A 19,379-nucleotide genomic window follows, 5' to 3' on the forward strand; every position below is an offset into this window, starting at 1 on the left:
ATTAAAATATTGTAAAAGGTATTAATATATGTAACCTACATAGATTGCAGGCTTTTAAATAATAAAATCTTTAGGGTAGTAGGAAAAGTATTCTTTATTTACTTCATTTATTTATGTGTTAATGATGCCTAAGATATTGTTTGATGGTAGGAAAAGTGAGTAAAAATCACTGTATAATTAACACCAATAAAGAAATGCTTATTGGCTTTATTTTCAAGTGGTAAAGTGTTGTAGCCGTTAGCAGCTGCGTGGGGTAACTAGAATCCGCAGACCTGCTCCTAGTAGCCTTATGCAAGTAATTTGTTCAGTTGAAACAAACAGCTGAAAGAAAAAAGAATTTGGTGAAGGGGATTTAAATAAAGGAATAAAAGCTAATCCTGAGCTTTAGCTGCAACTATTTATGTAAAGAGCAGGGGACTAGCCTTATAAATTGTATCGATGATGTAATTGAAAATGATATGTGCCTTTGAAGAATGGCCAATGATGGAGAAAATATTGTCAGATATAGTTACTGTAATAAACGCACTAAATATTGGTTAAATTTATCATTGCTTTGCCAGATATTGTAAATGTAGTTTCTATGTTTTGTGATAGTAAAGAGATCAAAGGAAAAGTGTTGTTTCTGTTGTTTTTAGTTGGAGTAGCATATATATTGTTACATTTAAGTATAGGGTTCAGTAGAAAGGAAAAGATTGAAGATGCAAAAGAGGAGGTAGTTTACAAAGGTATGTAACAGATTCCAGAATGTAAGTGAAAGAATTAACCCTGGAAATAGTGACTACTTCTGGCTAGGATCCAAGAGAAGGGGGAACTATGAGTAATGACAGAAAATTTAATACAGAGGAAAAGGAAGTTAGGGCAGCTCTAATAGAATAAACTTAAATTCTTTCAGGAATAGACTTCTTTTTCCAGACATGTAACAATAAGGCAATATCCCTAAAATTACAGACTCACACTATATAGGGGAAGACAGACTCTGAAACAATCAGATTGGTGTTTAACAAAAGGTGAAAAAGTTTGGAGCAGTTGTGTGGGGAATGTTTTCAGGAGCAGAAATTAATATAATAAATTGTAATGATGAGAAGCCCTTGATAATCGGGAGCATTAACTTGGAGGTGGACTAACTTTATGGAGCAAGGTTTGGCAAGTTTGGAATAGTTGTGGGGAAAGTCTCATGGTAGGTGATAGTAGGATAGACAAGGTGGAAAGACAAGATATTAGTAGTGCCGCCACTATGACTGCCGTTACTACTACTAATGATCATGGTAACAGCTCTCATTTAACTTTGGCCTAATACTTGCCAAATGGCTTTACATGTATCCTCAAATTTAAGCCTCACAACCACCCTGGAAGGTAGATTACCAGTCAGCAAAATGAGTTTCCGAAATGTTACTTGTCCAGTGCTTCCCCCTGTGGCTGTGCACATCAGGGGCCTGGGGGGGGGGGGGGGAGGACACATGTCAGAGATTGTATAGGTATTACAATGTTTTTCCACTAAAGTATCTTAGTGAAGGGCATTCTTCTAATGGCACCACATAGCCGCACTGTGGCCGCAGTGTATCAGATCTTATGAGCAGCAGTCCCAGTTGGGTGGCAGGGGTAGGTTATTGATGGAAAGGTAGTAGTAAGGAGAATTGTTCTAGGCAGTAGTATACAGTAGTGGCATCCCACCTTATCTCTTCCCCTAGCCCATTCCAGAAAAATCAATAACCTGCAAACTCAGTATCTCTTTTGCATTGGAATTGCATTTAAGCTTTAAAAATCCAGATATTCCATTTAATGTATTTGCAACCAGCTCCATTCATAGTTATACTAGAGCTTGTACCGTCACCAATGAATGGATTGTACGACTGGAGTAGTTAGATAAATAGTAAACAGACTTAGGATAGAGGGGAAAGGTAGTAGATAGGAGGGAAATAATAGACTGTGCTGCGCAGGTAAAGTGATGAACACTTGAAAATCCCTGTGATCTTAAAACTGTACATAAATACAGTTTCATATATTTAGTAATTTGATTTAAAGAAACACTAATTTTATCCCTTCTTCTTGTGACTGGTAAATTCATCAATTTTGTGTGTTGTAAATAAACTTGATTCATTTAATGTGCTGAGAAATGTTTTAGAATCAGGTATTATTTTGACTAGTGACTAGTAGTAGTACATTTGGATTTTGGTGTATGTGTCTGTGTGTGTGTGTGCAAACAGCTTTACCTTTTGATTAATAATTTTTAGTATTTAGGTAAGATACTAAAAACACAATAAGAAATGCCTCATTGTGACAATTATTAAAGCTCCAGTCATATTTATTTCATATTAATGAAATAGCATTGTTTGTACTGAGAATTAAGAGATTCCAAAGCTAAAAATGTACTTAATTTTAATTACACAGTAAACTCTTCTTTTTGTTACATCCCCACAACTTATTTTATAACTAGAAGTTTGTATCTTTTGTTCCCTTTACCCATTTGTCCACCCACCATCTCCCACCCGACAACCACCAGTCTCTTCTCTTTATGAGCTTAGTTTGGGTTTTTTTTAGATTCCATGTGTAAGTGGGATTTTATGGTATTTGTCTTTCTCTGACTTATTTCACTTGGCATAAGACCCTCTAGGTCCATCCATGATGTTGCAAATGGCAAGATTTTATTCTTTTTTATGGCTAATATTCTATTCTATATGTGTATACCACAACTTTTTTATCCATTTATCTATCAGTGGACACTGAGGTTGCTTCCATGTCTTGGCTTTTGAAAATAATGCTGCAGTTAATATAGGGATGTATATATCTTTTCGAATTAGTGTTTTCATTTTCTTCAGATAAATACCCAGAAGTAGAATTACTGAATCATCTGGTGGTTCTATTTTTAATTTCTTGAGGAACCTCCATACTGTTCTCCACAGTGGCTGTACCAGTTTGCATTCCAACCAACAGTGCATGAACGTTCCCTTTTCTCTGCATCCTCACCAACACTTGTCAGTTTCATGTCTTTTTTTTTTATACTAGCCATTCTGACCATCGTGAGATGATATCTTATTGTGGTTTTGATTTGCATTTCCCTGATGATGGGTGGTGTTGAGCATCTTTTCATGCATCTGTTGGCCATCTGGATGTCTTCTTTGGAAAAAAATGTCTATTCAGATTCTCTGCCATTTTTTAATTGGGTTGCTTATTTTTTGCTGTTGAGTTGCATGAGTTCTTCATATATTTTGGATATTAATCCCATTTTAGATACGTGATTTGCAAATACTTTCTCCCACTCAATAGGTTGCCTTTTCCTTTTTTTTGGTGGTTTCCTATGTTGTGCAGAAGTTTTTAGTTTGATGTAGTCCCATTTGTTTATTTTTGCTTTTGTTCCCTTTGCTTTCAAATCAAATCCAAAAAAAAATCATTGCCAAGACTGATAGCAAAGATCTTACCACCTGTGTTTTCTCCTACAAGTTTTATAGTTTCTTTAAGACCACATTCAAGTCTTTCATCCGTTTTGAGTTAATATTTGTGGACAGTGTAAGATAGTTGTTCAGTTTCATTCTTTTGCGTGTGTCTGTCCAGTTTCCTCAAAACCATTTATTGAAGAGACTGTCCTTTCTCCTTTCCCCATCATATATTCCTGGCTCCTCTGTTATAGATTAATCAATCATATACATGTGGGTTTATTTCTGGGCTCTATACTGTTCCACTGATCTGTGTGTCTGTCTTTATGCCAAAACCATACTGTTTTAATTACTACAGCTTTATAATATAATTTGAAATCAGGTAGCATGATGCCTCCAGGTTTGTTGTTCTTAAGAGTCTGGCTATTCGGAGTCTTTTGCATTTCCGTGTAAACTTTAAGATTGTTCTTTTTCTGTAAAAAATACCATTTGAATTTGGATAGGGATTGTATTGAATCTGTAGATTGCTTTGGGTAGTTTGGACATTTTAACAATATTAATTTTTCCAAGCCATGACAGCTTCACAATAAACCTTTGGTATATATTTGTATAAGTGAATATGAATGGCATAATGATTTTTGACATTGTCTTTATAATTCAATATTCAATTATTCTTGAGTAAAATTTATTTTAAAATTTCTGTCATATATCCTGCACATCAACAACTGGTTTAAATATAGACATACTTCTATGACATCCATAAAAAAAATCAAGTCATAAGAGAGCTCTGACATAAACGTTAAAGATAGTGATTATGCAAATATTTGAGTTGCTAGTTAGTAATTGAAGCCTGTTGCTGTCTGGATTCCAGTATTCTCTTTCATTGCCATATATTCTAATTAATAAGGGAAAATAGCTTCTGATTTTCTTTAGGTTGTGTCCTTGGCCACATACCTATTCATGATGTGAGAGAAAAATGAGAGCTGTGGCTTCTTAAACATGGACAAACAAAATGTGAATTCAACTAAAATGCTAGACTTACCAAAATTTGTAGCACTTAGATTGTTGGATCTAATACGCTAGTGTTTATTATATGAAATAGGGGATCTAGTAAATGCTTAAGCACCTTCTACAAGTATAAGAGAATATGATAGTTGTTTGTAAAATAGTTTTCTATTGTGTTTTAAAATGACATGATTTACTTTCAAGAGATTGTTAGCTGACTTTCATTAAAGGTAGGGAACTGAGAATGAAACATAATAAACTTAAAATGTTGCCCAAAGTCTTCAGTATAGTTGAATGATTTGATTTAGAAATATAAACAAATTTTCAAAATATTCCTTGAAATGAAATAAATGTGAGATTTGCCTACACTATTATGCTTAGTATTTCTGTGTATTGATCTGGGGCTTTTGTATTAGGAGAGCAAGTGTTCAGATTTAAAGAATATATGCAAATGCCAGAAAATTTCTACTACTTTTATTTTTTGTAGGTGGTTTCAGACACCCTCACAGGTTTTCTACCATGCAGCAACTGAACACGGAGGCAAAGATGTGTATCCAGGGCAGTGTCTTTGGGAAGGTTGTGAGCCTTTTCAGCGACAGAGGTTTTCTTTTATTACCCACTTACAGGTACACTTTCTTCATACCATTTGGTCAGTAACTCGCCTGGTTGCATTAAAGATCTTGATGCATATTCTTTTACTTCCTCTTTCTCAAAAAGGATAAGCACTGTTCAAAAGATGCCCTGCTTGCAGGATTAAAACAAGATGAACCAGGACAAGTGGGAAGTCAAAAATCTTCTACCAAGTAAGGACCACGAGTTTTCTTCCCATTGCACATACAAAAAGAAAAGTCAGGAAATTAGGCAAAGCACAGTACCAGTGAAAGACAGCTTAGCATATCGGGAAGCCAGAGACCTAGGTTCTAGGTGAGCTCTCCCATTAACCAGCTGTGTGACCCTGTTCAAACTGCTTAAATTCTCCAAGCATCACTTTTCATTCTGGCTAGAACGCATAGTCCTTTAGGACTTTGTGGCTGTAATGTTTTGATTCTAATTTGTAGACAAGTCATTAGAAGTAATGACAGATGATATTTGAGAAATGCTTTGTAAACTGAAAGTGTATATATGTTTCTTTGTCCTTCGAGAGAATAATTGAATATGTATTTGATAATGGCAAAGAGATTTCTTCCTACAACTACTCCTCTGAGGACAGGCCAGGGTGTCGTGTAAGGATTGTATACATATCACATTTACTGTATGGCTGTTCATTTACCTGTAATTTCACGAGCACATACTTGTAAGGCAGGTAGTCAAGTTCTAGTTGGGTGTAGATTCCTGTAAGAGCCTTATTAGATTTACATAGTATTTATCTCCTATTCTGTTTCTAACTGAGGCTTTAGTTGTAGAATTTGTAACCTAAATAATATGCTTAACTCTCAAAATGTGAAGGTATAATAATTTGTCACCATTTATTGAAATATTGGTGTGTACTTGGCATTGTGCCAGAGATACAGAATTCTAAGAACAAGACCTAGTCTATAACTTCACGGAGCTGAAATTCTAGGAGAACTAGAAGTATGGGGACACAAGCTGCTTGCATACTTCATTCATTCCATTGCTGTTTAGTGAGCATCTGCTATGTGCTAGGCACTAAAGTATGATATGAATATGTGACCAAGGTACGTTTTGCCGTTCGGTGCCTAGAGATCAAATGAGAGATATAAGTAATTCTTACTGTCTAGTGTAATCACTACTAAAATGAGGACATGCTGAAGACACTGTGAGAGCCCATGTAAACCAGTTTAGGAGACCAGGGAAGGCTTTCTGGTGGAAAGTGCATCCAAACTGAGACTCAAAGAATGAGGAGTAGTTAGCTGAGAGGCTCATAAGTCATAGCCATGAGTTTTGATCGTATCCTAAAGGCAAGGGGAAGTAATTGTTCTGCCAAATATATTTTTCCATATTTTCACTGTACTTATTTGTATATATCATGTAGTGTATAAGAATATGTTGGAATATATTTGGTTTTGCTTAAATTTGGAGGAAAAGATATTTGGGATATCAGTTACAATCAATCAAAAGTCTTTGTCACTTAAACCTAACATCCAGTAACAGTTGTATCTGTATATAGTCTTGTCTGTAGACATATATGTAGATATCGATGTGAACTGGTTTGCAATTTGAAGATTGCTTTACATTCAGAATTAGTTTACTTATATTTAAAAGTGCCAGAAATCGCCCCACGTCGCAGACGCGAGACCTGAAGCACAGAGGAGCAAATGGAAGTTTTCAAAGTCACACAGGTAGTTAGAGTGTCAGAAATAGACTGTGTTTCCTCACGTGTAAGTCATTGCTCTTCCCACCATCGCATCACGAGAATGTAACAGATATTGATGCAGTTTTTCTCCTTGACCGAGGAATCTGGCATAGTTCGAATCTTTTATATAAAATCTGTCTCTGTACTCCCTCCATTCTGTATCTTTCATAAAGGACAGTAGAAATACACTGAAAAGATTGATTGATATTATCAAATAATGATGAAAATAAGATGATATAACAAAGTAATAGTTTGAAATACAGTGGTTAGCATAATTTCTTGTTACTATCATGGTAGGTTATCTTCCTGGATGACCTATTCCTGTATCAACACAGTCTTCTGTAATACTATTTTACTTTTAGGTACTGTTTAACAAAAATAACTAGCAACTCAAGTTGTAGACTATTTCTTCTTTGTTAAAATCTTCACATTACAAAGATGTGAACTCCACAGTGTTGATACCATGTTGTATTGCTTTTGATTGCAGGTTTACCGGCACAGTAACTTTAAAGATGGACTACAGTTGAACATCTGTTGTTTGCCTTTCAATTGTTAGATTGGAAAATAAAAGACTTGAAACTTCAGCCTGATACTAAGAGCCCCTTTGGCTAGGCTGACACAAAGTAAACATTAATGCTGGGTCACGGGAGCCTTTATTTATCGTGTATCCAGTTTCAGAGTAGCCACCCCAGGGGCTGGCAGCTTGGTCATCCTTGTCAGTCTGTCCGCAACGTCATGTTAACGAGTTCTCTCTCTCTCCTCAATTTAGGCAGCCTGCTGTAGGGGGCACAAGCTCAACTCCTAGAGCACAGAAGGCCATTGTGAATCATCCCAGTGCTGCTCTTATGGCTCTTAGGAGAGGATCAAGAAACCTTGTCTTTCGAGATTTTACAGTAAGCAAGCCTTGAAAGCCTTACCTGTAAAGGTGTGAGCACTGTATGATTTAGATCTTTATTCTTTTCTTTTCCTTTCTTTTTAAGGATGAAAAAGAGGGACCAATAACTAAACACATCCGACTAACAGCTGCCTTAATATTAAAAAATATTGGTAAATATTCAGAATGTGGTCGCAGGTGAGTAATCTGTTTTCCTAAGCCAGAGTGAACTTAGATCATTTTACTTTTACACGTAAGTTAATAAGATTAGATATCTGTGTTTTTATTCACTGTTTTTCTCATCAATTTTGTGAGTATATCCCAAAGCTTATGCCAAGGTCAGGTCATCATGATCTCTTAAAAGCCAAAAAAGTAGAAGTTGAAACAACCAAAAGGTGATCTTTTAATTTGTTTTATTAGGTTAATTTTCTTGCTGACCATAGAATTTAGAGCAAAAAGTAGATTTACTAAGGAGAAACCTTAGAAGTTTATGGGGGAGGGGAAGAGGAATGAATTGGAAAATGAATATATATCATTTGACTCATGTGAATTAAGATGAAATTTAGTTTGGTGATCGGTGTTTTCATAAAGTCATCAAAGTCATAGATATTGCTAAGATTCACTGTAATGCTCTGAAGTTGAAAACTGACTTTCCGGGGTGCCTGGGTGGCTCAGCTGGTTAAGTGTCTGACTCTTGATCTCAGCTCAGGTCTTGATCTCAGAGTTGGGAGTTCAAGCCGCATGTTGGGCTCCAAAAAAACCCAACTTACTTTTTAAGGGACTTAAGCAAGAGAAAGTCAAGATTTTACAGATCTGTAGAAAGTAGAAACAATCACTCTAATCCTTGAGAGAGCAAACATGGAAAGTTCTGTTGATGCCTTTTGGACTTTGTCTCCCTTGGAGCTTGTCTCCAATTTTCTAGTATTCCTTCTGCATTTTCAACTGACTCATCTAGGCTCTTTAGCTGAGAAGTTGTCCTTTGAGGCACCGTGCCTTCTAGCTAGTGACTTTCTCTCTGCATTTCTCTCCTTGGACATGTTAGTAGTCCCATCTCCTAGACATATCCTGCATCTACCTTATTTCTCCTCCCCCACCCCCATTGTACCTTGTCTTATTAGTTCTTTTACATTTCTTGCAGGAACCTTCCAGCTGAATTTTCCAACCATGAAAACAGTGGTATACATTATAAAAGAAAAAAAATGAATTTGAGTGTATCAAACTTCTATAAAGATGAATAAAATTTAAAACTAAAGTTTAAAAAACAGTATTTGCAATGCAAAAGTTACTGTATTTAGTGTATCCAGTGTTCTCACAGATGAATAAGAAAAATTCTTAACATTCAAATAGAAAAATAGCAAAGTTTTTCAGAAACAGAAATAATGAAGGTTTAGTCACCATACGAGAACACCAGCATTTTCCTCCTTGATTCATAACATGGTTTCTTACTACCTTTCTCGCTGTATTTTCCATTCCACTCTCCTTGTGCTTCATAACATTTCAGTTTCAGCCCAAACAAGCCACGTACAGATTCCTAATCGAGCTAGACTCTTTCAGGTCGCACTTTTGTACCTTTGGTTCCAATGTTCATACTCTCCTCCCTGCCTAGAATGCCTTTCTCCCTGTGGTGCTGGCCTGTTGAATATCTGGAAACCCTTCATGATTCAGCTCAGGTAGCAGCTTTTGTGTGCAGCCTCCTATGCTGTGTGCCCCTTCCCCATCGAGTTTGTTCTCTTTTTTTCGTAACTTGTCTTACAACATTTTTTTTTTTGGAAGCTCTCAATATTTCATTACTTTTTTAAATTGAAATTCAAGTTAGTTAACATATGGTGTAGTTTTGGTTTCAGGAGTAGAATTTAGTGATTCATCACTTACATATAACACCCAGTGCTCATCGCAGCAAGTACCCTCCTTAATCTCCATCCCCCATTTAGCCCATCCCCCACCTCACTTCCAGCAGTCCTCAGTTTGTTCTCTACAGTTAGGAGTCTCTTACGGTTTGCCTCCCTCTCTGTTGTTATCTTATTTTTCCTTCCCTTCCCCTATGTTCATCTGTTTTGTTCCTTAAATTCCACATAGGAGTGAAATCATACAGTATTTGTCTTTCTCTGACTGACTCATTTCTCTTAGTGTGATACACTCTAGTTCCGTCCATGTCATTGCAAATGGCAAGATTTCATTCTTTGATGGCTGAGTAGTATTCCATTGTGTGTGTGTGTGTGTGTGTGTGTGTGTGTGTGTGTGTGTGTGTATCTCACATCTTCTTTTTCCATTCATCAGTTGATGGACATTTGGGCTCTTTCCATAATGTGGTTATTGTTGATAATGCTGCTATAAAGATTGGGGTGCATGTGCCCCTTCAAATCAGCATTTTGTATCCTTTGGATAAATACTGGGTTGTAAGGTAGCTCTTTTTTTAACTTTTTGAAGAAATTCCACACCGTTTTCCAGAGTGGCTGCACCAGTTTGCATTCCCACCAAAAGTGCAAAAGTGTTCCCCTTTCTCCACATCCTCACCAACATCTGTTGTTTCCTCAGTTATTAATTTTAGCCATTCAGACAGTTGTGAGGTAGTGTCTCATTGGGGTTTTGATTTGTATTTCCCTGATGCTGAGTGATGTTGAGCATTTTTTCATGTGTCTGTTAGCCATGTGGATGTCTTCTTTGGAGAAGTGTCTGTTCATGTCTTCTGCCCATTTCTTAACTGGATCATTTATTTTTTGGGTGTTGATTTTGATGTGTTCTTTATGGATTCTGGATACTACCCCGTTATCCAGTTTGTCATTTGCAAATACCTTCCTCCATTCTGTTGGTTGCCTTTTAGTTTTGATTGTTTCCTTCACTGTGCAGAAGGTTTTTATCTTGATAAAGTTCCACCAGTATTTCTTTTTGCTTTTGTTTCCCTTGCCTTCAGAAACAGGTCTAGTAAGAAGTTGCCTCAGCCAAGGTCAAAGTTTGCTACCTGTTTTCTCCCATAGGATTTTAGTGGTTTCCTGTCTTATATTTAGGTCTTTCATCCAGTTTGAATTTATTTTTGTGTATGGTGTAAGAAAGTGATCCAGTTTCATTCTTCTGCATGTGGCTGTCCAGTTTTCCCAACACCATTTGTTGAAGAGATATAACAATTTTACTGTTTTGTAAATAGCTTAGCTGGTTTTGGCTCAGGTCATGATCTTATGAGTTGTGGGATCAAGCCCCGTGTCAGGCTCTGCGCTCAGCGGGGAGTCGGCTTGGGATTCTCTCCCTCTGCCCCTCCTCCTGCTCATGTGCACACTCACTCGCTCTTTCTCAAATAAATAAATAATCTTAAAAATAGTTTTTATATGGCTTTTTTCTCCTGCTGACCTATGTGTAGACTTTCTCTGAGTAATCTTTGTAGCCTGAACACCTAGCACAGTACTTAATATGTAGTAGATAATCTCTACTTTCTGTTCATCCTTAAGATTCAACTCAGGGGTTACCTCTTCCTTTCCTGACATCTTCCTTACTAGCCTGCCCTGACCTGTGGTGCCACAGGTCCTCCCTACCACCTCACATGTTGCGCATTACCACCCTAGATGGCGAGATCTTTGAAAGCAGGGATCGAATCTTGGTTTTCATTTTTGTGTCCTCAGTGCCTAGCATATTGTTTGGAATGTAATAGCTGATTCAGTAGTTTTTGATTGATAGATGGAAGGAAAGAAGTCTCACAAATTCATTCTTTTCCAGAGTTCTGATCTGGAATTTATATAGATAATTGGAATTCTAAAAGTAATTTTATAACTTTTTCTTAGCACTTTTTCCTCACATTCGGACTGCACATTCTTAGGCTTATAGCAGAGCCACTTTGGCTAGATCTACTGTAATTATTGAGCCAGAAGTTTCCATTTTACTGTTTTTGTTTTGTTGTTGATTTCGTTACTTTAACTCTAAACCTTCCAAATGTCTTCTGGCATCTTCAGTTACTATGATCTTAGAGTAGCAGAATCAAAAGAATGAAAACAATCCATTAAATTCTTACCATTCATCCTCTCAGTGAAGGCTGAACTGTAGAACTTCATTCAAACATCTCCAGTGATGTGGAGTTTTGCTTAGCAAGAGTACTGACAGAATCTGGCAAACGTATGTGTGAAGAAGAGAGTGTAGGAAATCAGATAGCTGCAAAAGATAATTCCCTGTTGAGATTTCTCATCTCAACAGAGATGAGAATGGAATAAGTAACAGGGTATGATTTTTTTTAGACTAAAGCCAACTCTGTTAGCAATAAGAAAATTGCAGATTGATAGATACATGGATATTTAACTTCATTCTTGTAGTACAGTATACTGAACAATATGAAATGTCAGCATTTTTAAAATCTGAAATTCAGAATCTGATTGTTTGAATAATGTAAAATGTTTAAATCCAGTTTATCTCCATTCTGATGAATTTTGAGCTCTGGAGAATTGCAATATATTTCTCCTCCTTTTGATTTATATACCTTTTATCAATATAATATATGGGTCTTATTTAAAAATCAAGTGGTACTTTTCTATACACTGATAATGAACAGTCTGAAAAATAAGAAAATAGTTCCATTTACAGTATATCAATCTTGAGAATTCCTTCAATATTGAATCCCTTTTTCTTGAATCTGAATTATTTCCTTTACTTGATTTACTCCCTCACACTAATGCATATCCTCCAATAATTTTTAAACCCCACATATCTGAAGATGTCTTTGTTTCTATTCATGATAGTTTGGCTAGACATAGAATTCTAGACTGAAAAGGTTTGTTTTGTTTTGTTCTGTTTTTTAAGTCTGTGAGGGCATTGCTCTCCTGTTTTCCAGCATGCAGCTCTGCTCTTGAGAAGCCTGTCACATCCTGGTTCCCTTTCCTGTGTTTGTGATCTGTTTTCTTCCCTAGAAGCATCTAGGATCTTTTTGTTTTTAATCTCACTTTCTCATATCCTGAAGTTTTATGATGTTGTGTCTTGGTGTAGGTGTTTTGTTGCGATCAGTCAAGTGGGTGTTTCATTTCAATGGATCCTTTCAATCAGGAGATTCAAGTCCTTCCATAATAGGAATTTTTCTTGTATGTTTGTTTTATAATTCTCTGCCAACCATTGTCTCTATTCCCCATTTCTTGAACTTCTGTTTTTTGGATGCTAGACCCTCACAGATTGATCCTCTAATTTTCTTTTCTCTCTTAGTTTTCATTTTCGTCTGTTTAATTTAATTCCTGGAAATTTCCTTGACTTTATCATCAAGTCTATTGAATTTTTACTTAGGCTATCCTGCTTTCATTTCTAAGAGATCTTTAGGAGTAGTGCCAGTTGTTGCTATCTTATTACACCCTATTCTCCCCTATAAGTATAGTTGCTGTTTCTCCTAAATTCCTTAAAAGCATGTGGGCTTCATTTTCTGTATTGAGAAAAAAATACCAGCAAGCCAATTAGAAGCTTTGAGTGCGTGATCTCCACATGTCACTGGGGATTGCCATTTTGGGTGACCCCTCACGAACCAATTTTTTTATTAGAAGTCCTTCAAATGTCAGTCTCTAGGGAGAGATTGTTTCTCCAGGGGAAAATCTCTAATTTTCTTGCCTTTGGACGTGGGCAGTTTGGAGGAGGGTCAGTGTAAAAATCCCATGTTATGGAAACAAATGGGAGAGGGAGACCAGGAGGACTTCACTGTGGTTGAGTACGTTACTTTCACCTAATCCTGTTTTTTGTCTGTTTGATCCCTCACCCCCAATCCTTCACTGTGTCTATGTTTCTGTAAGTCCTACGCCTTGCCTTTCTGGTTTAGTTTTTTCAGAAAATTTTCTTTAACTCATTTTGTACAATTTTGGGAGGGAAAGGAGAAAAACCTGCCTTCAAACTGCTAATTTGTATCTTAAATTGTTTTCACTAATGCTTACAGGTTATTTTTCATTATCTATTAAGTATATTAAAGTAACACAATGTTTATCCTTTACTAAACATATCAAAAAACACCTTGAAATTTGAAATTGAATACCATTTTATACAACAAAACAGACATACTTTGTTTATCTAGTGAGTGTTTATTTTTTAAAACCCCCAAAAGTAAAAGATAATAATTTATTACAAAAATGGAATTGTTATGGAATGCCTGGATGGCCCAGTTGGTGGAGTGTGCAACTCTTGAGGGTTGTGGGTTTGAGCCCCATGTTGGGCATAGAGATTACTTAAAAAAAAAAAAAAAAATCTTAAAAAAAAAATTGTTACTTTAAAATCATCCTGGTGATTTAAACTTAGTCTTCTAGTTTTATCCATGTGACATAAAAATAAAAGAATACTTTTTAGCATGTGGAAAAATTATTGTAATTTGTGAAATTTTTCAAACTGAAAGATTTTTCTTTATCAAAATGTTCATTAATTATAGAGGGAAAATAATTTGATTCCCACTTTGTAATTTTTTTATTATTAAAGTATAATTCACATACAGTGTTCGTTTCAGGTATACAATATAATAATCGAACAATTCTATACCTTACTCAGTGCTCATCAATATAAGTGTACTTTTAATCTTTAACTATTTTACCCATCCCCTCACCCACCTCCCTGTTGGCAACAACCAGTTTGTTCTCTGTATTGAGGAGTCTGTTTTTTTGTTTGTCTCTTTTTTAGTTTGTTCATTTGTTTTGTTTCTTAAATTCTACATGAGTGAAATCATATGGTATTTGTCTTTCTCTGACTAATTTTAGTTAGCTTTATATCCTCTAGGTCCATCCATATTCTTGAAGATGGCAAGATTTCATTCTTTTTGATGGCTGAGTAATATTCCTGTGTGTGTGTGTGCGTGTGTGCGCACACGCGTGTAGGCTCACACTACATCTTTGTAATCCATTCATCTGTGCATAGGCAGTTGAGTTGCTTCTGTATCTTGGCTATTGGAAATAAAGCTGCAATAAACCTAGGGGTGCATATATCTTTTCAAATTACGTAAGTTATTTTTAAATCAAGTTTTATAGGACTATTTTTTCTTTTCCAGAAAAAAATTGTAGAAATTTTTAGTTCATTTAAAAATTTGTTTAATAAATTTTTGAAGTAAATCATACCTAAAGTATTAAAAAACAGAATAAAACTCAATGAATCATCGCAGGTGAACCACCCACAGAACCAGCCGTCCAAGTTCAGAAATAGAGGAACACCAGTACCACAGAGCCCCTTTGATTCCCCACCTCTCTTTATCTCATTTTTCTCAATGGGACCACGATCCTGATGATACACCATAGAATTTTGCCTGATTTCGCACTTTATATAAGTAGAATCAAATGGTGTACATTTTTTTGTACTAGCTCCTTTATTCAGCTTTGTTTGTGAGATTCATTCATGTTACATGTGGCAGGACATTGTTCATATTATTGCAGTATAGAATTCTGTTCTGAGAATATACTCAAATTTGTTTTTTCCATTCTACTTTTGGTAGGCATACTGGTGGTTTTCAGTTTGGAGCTATTAAAAATAGTGGTGCTATGAACATTCTATACATGTTACATTTGGCCATATATGTATATATTTCTATTGAGCTTTTAAGAAGGATTGGTGATTTATAGGATATTATAACTTGAGTACGTAGTGCCAAACAATTCCAAAGAGATTTTATCAACTTATACTCCCTCCAGCTATGTATGAGAATCACAGTTGCTCCACATACTTGCCAACATTTGGTATTGTAGTGTTAATTTTTAGTTTTAGCCATTTTGGGGGGTGGTATATGTACAGTATGGAAACTACAGAAAAGCAAATAGCCAAATGGCCAAAAACATGAAAGATGCTCAACTCCTTAGTCTTTAATCTCCTTTTTTTTTTTTTTTTTAAGATTTATTTATTGTTTGAGAGAGAGAGAGCGAGCATGAGCAGGAGGGGGAGGGAGCGTCTGAAGCCGACTCCACACTGAGCGTGGGGCTGGACGTGGGGCTCGATCTCACGACCCTGAGATCACAGCCTGAGCTGAAACCAAGAGTTGGATGCTTAAGCGACTACGCCACCCAGGGGCCCCAATTTCCTTTTTTTTTTTTTTTTTTACAGTTGTTTTTACTTCTTCCTTTGCTTTCGAGTGGCAGAAATGATACAATCCCCATGTGTTCAATTTTGGCTTTAAATTTCTGTGTTTTTTCCCATAAATTTTTTTCCCTACAATGTTCATTCAAAATTTGGAAGTCTAGTTCCTTCCTCTTCTTTAGTTCCTTTTACCCAGGGTTATTTTAATGAAGGCACTGCAGTTCTTGGGTAATCTCATGCTGGTTGTTTTTTTTTTTTTTTCTGGCATTTTTCTGACATTTAATGTAGAAGTTTTCGCACAGAAGGTAAACTTGACATAATTTTGCAGTGAACATCTATATATACCAATCACCTAGCTTTTACCATTAATTGACATTTTACTGTACTTTTCTTATCACAGAACTATTTCATCCTTCCATTTGGGGCTGATTTTTACCACTTTTCTCCTCACCCCTCAGCATCACTGTTTTTTTCTGGACTGTGCTCACTTTAATAATTTCTCTTCTTTATATATATAGCCACATCAATATTGTAATTTTGGGGGTAGAAAATTTTTAAGTTTACAAATTAAAAAGAAATAGCTGCTTTTATGGAGTAATGTCTCATTCAGGTGATAAACTTCCCATTATTAATGAAGGGAAAAAAACTTGAATCATCTGTAGAATATAATTTTTATTTTCATATAAAAATTTCTTAAAAGCAGCCGTCTTAGGGGCACCTGGGTGGCTCAGTCGGTTAAACAGCCGACTCTTGATTTTGGCTCAGGTCATGATCTCATGGGTTGTGGATTGAGCCCTGCGTCGGGCTCCACACTCAGCAGGGAGTCTGCTTGAAGATTCTCTCCCTCTGCTTTCCCCCCCAACACACATGTGCTCACAGTCTCTCTCTCTCTCTCCCCCTCTAAAATAAACCTTAAAAAAAAAAAAAAAAGGTGACCATCTTATTTCCCTCCAGCTGTTTTCTGACATGATCTGAATTTTTATTTAATTTTGCCTTATTGTGGCAAGGACACTTAACATGAGATATACCCTCTTAACAAGTAGTTAAGTGTATAATATGTTATGGTTGGCTGTAGCTCCAGTGTTGTATAGTGCATCTCTCAAGCTTATTCATCTTGCTTAACTGAAACTTTATGACCATTGATCCTCATTTCCTTCTTCCCCCAGCCCCTGGTAAATACCATTTCACTCTTTGATTCTATGAATTTGACTACTCTAGAAACATGATCTGAATTTTCTATAAGTATGAATGAAGCTTGTTACAGAATTATGCCTGGCAGTCCTCCCATATTTAGAAATGTACCACGGAGAAAGGCCAAATAGTCAGATGATCTTCCCTAATTCTGCTACTATTGTTTACCTAGAAAGTCATTTCAGTTTAGGTGCCTCAAGATGGCCTCAAACTACTCATCTGTAAATTGAACAGGTTAAACTAGTCGTTTCCCAGATTCCTCCTCTTCCTGCAATACTATATTAACGTTACTGTGTGTAGAACTGTGCATTGTTTCTTTAAAAACTTCAGAGTTTTGTTTTTTCTGTTTTTTAGATTCCGTGTATTAGTGAAATCGTATATTTATCTTTTTCTGACACTTTGCAGTTAGCATCATACCCTCTAGGTCCATCCATGTTGTTGCAAATGGCAAGATCTCACTCTTTTGTTTCATGGTTGAGTGATACTCTGTTGTGTTGACATACCGCATCTCTGCCCGTTCATCTGCGGTTGGACACGTGGGTTGCTCCCATACCTTGGGTGTTGGAGATAATGTTTCAGTAAACGTGGAAGTGCACATACCTTTTCAAATTAGGTTTTTTGTTTCCTTTGAGTAAATACTCAGTAGTGGGATTACTGGATCATTTGGTATTTCTATTTTTTTAATTTTTTTGAAGAACCTTGAATTTTTGGTAGAATTCACTAGAGAACCCCTGAACCTGGTGTTTTCTGTTTTGGGAGGTTTTGGGGTTTTTTTGTTTTTTCAATTTCGTCAATAGATACAGGCCTTTTCAGATATTCTGTTTCACTTTGTGTAACTTTTGGAAGCCTGTTTCTTTCAAGGAAGTGGTATGTTTCATCTAGAGTTTCAGATTTGTGGGCATAGTGTTATTCATACTAATTTTTTATTGCCTTTAATGCCCATGGGATCTGTAGGGATCTTTGGTACCTTTCCCTCTTTCATCTCCAATATTAGTAATTTATGTACACACTGTTTTTCCTTAGATGGCATGTCTTAGAGAGTTCTTGATTTTGATGTTTTCAAAGAATCAACTTTTGGTTTCATTGATTTCCTCTTTTCAGTTTCATTCATTTTGGCTTGAATTACTTCTTCTACTTACTTTGGATTTAATTTGCTCTTCTGTTACTAGTTTCCTAACGTGGAAATTTTGATTATTGATTTTAGATCTTCTTTTCTAATAATATGCATTCAATCGATGCTATAAATTTCCCTCAAAGCACTGCTTTCCCGGCATCCCACAGATTTTAATAAGCTGTATTTCTATTTTAATTTAATCCAAAGTATTTTTAAAGTTCTTTTGAGATTTCTTCTTGACCCACGTATAACTTCATGTTACCCATCTGTTGTTTACATCATAGACTTGGGGATTTTCCAATCAATTTTCTGTTATTAATTCCTGGTTTAATTCCATCTTGGTCTGAAAACTGACCACATTGCTACCAGCATTCTTTGAACCATCGTTTTATACATGCGGCTTCTTTAAGTGTATTAAAAGCAGCAGTATGTGGTATGTGGTAAAAACATTTGTTCACTGAAAAATTGCTACATGAATACAAGGAAATTCTGTCATGCCTGGAAACACTATTTACCCATGTAAGTTTATAGTGTATTCCATTCACCAAAGTGTGCTGAACACATCCTCTCAATGAAGTAAAAAATGTTTAGTTTTTAAATTGCAGAATCCATAAGAGTCATCACTGACCTCAGAACCTCTCTTTGGTTTTTTTCCAGATTGTTAAAGAGACATGAAAACAACTTATCAGTGCTAGCCATTAGTAACATGGAAGCTTCCTCCACCCTTGCCAAATGCCTTTATGAACTTAATTTTACAGTTCAGAGTAAAGAACAAGAAAAAGACTCAGAAATGCTGCAGTGAAAAATAATTCCACTTCTACAGTGGGGACTCAAAGTCACATACATTTCACATACTGTTACTGAAGAAAGCACCAAGTCTTAATGGAACAGAGACCATAGAATGAATTATTTTATCTCCTCCCATGATGCTGAGAGGAAGCTTCGTATTCTGATCTCTGAGCGAATCCCTTTGTTCTCTGTTTAAAAAAAATCTAAAAAGAAAAAGAAAAAAAAAAAAACTGCTGTGGGATTGTCAACCAGCTTATCTGCAGGATGTCTGTCAGATCTGATAAATCCTGATGGAAACTGGTATGATCAGAATTCAGTACCATCCACATTGGAATATACATGGAATATTGTAAAACCTACATGAGCAGATGAAATAGAAGCATTAAATATTTTTATCTATATCCAAAAAGGAGCACATTTTTATATTTACAAAACCGTTTAAGCTGGTTTGAATAATTAAAAAAAAAATTTCAGCACACCTATACCCCCGATCTCAGAGGGGGCCACCAATATCTAGCTATGGATTGTGTGTTTTGTTTAGAAATCAGTAGCTTGGTTTTCTTACTTGAGCCAATATATTTTCACTTATTTATTATCATAAAAATTTACCAGTCTGAATAGATCTTGTAAATATTTGTGAATAGAACGAACACCTTTCATGCCACTGCAGCCACTGGAAATACATTCTGTGGTGTCCTAGAAGCATTATTGGTAGGTTCTAAAGTTTTCTAGACT

The 19,379-nt window shown here is 35.9% G+C and overlaps 1 protein-coding gene across 2 annotated transcripts in view; it reads left to right on the forward strand.

The window, feature by feature from the left end:
- Positions 1 to 19,379, forward strand: part of ARID2 (AT-rich interaction domain 2) — a 161,319-nt gene that overhangs the window by 139,755 nt on the left and 2,185 nt on the right. For both annotated transcript variants that reach the window (XM_048216558.2, XM_048216559.2), the window contains 5 exons: positions 4,864 to 5,002; positions 5,094 to 5,179; positions 7,460 to 7,583; positions 7,671 to 7,762; positions 18,513 to 19,379. The exon at positions 18,513 to 19,379 is cut by the window's right edge and continues 2,185 nt beyond it. In XM_048216558.2, the coding sequence (XP_048072515.1) occupies positions 4,864 to 5,002; positions 5,094 to 5,179; positions 7,460 to 7,583; positions 7,671 to 7,762; positions 18,513 to 18,657 (586 nt within the window). In that variant the 3' untranslated portion in view covers positions 18,658 to 19,379. The remainder of the gene's footprint in view (positions 1 to 4,863; positions 5,003 to 5,093; positions 5,180 to 7,459; positions 7,584 to 7,670; positions 7,763 to 18,512) is intronic.

Source organism: Ursus arctos, unplaced genomic scaffold (genome assembly GCF_023065955.2).
Source record: "Ursus arctos isolate Adak ecotype North America unplaced genomic scaffold, UrsArc2.0 scaffold_26, whole genome shotgun sequence".
NCBI classification, from domain to species: Eukaryota; Metazoa; Chordata; class Mammalia; order Carnivora; family Ursidae; genus Ursus; species Ursus arctos.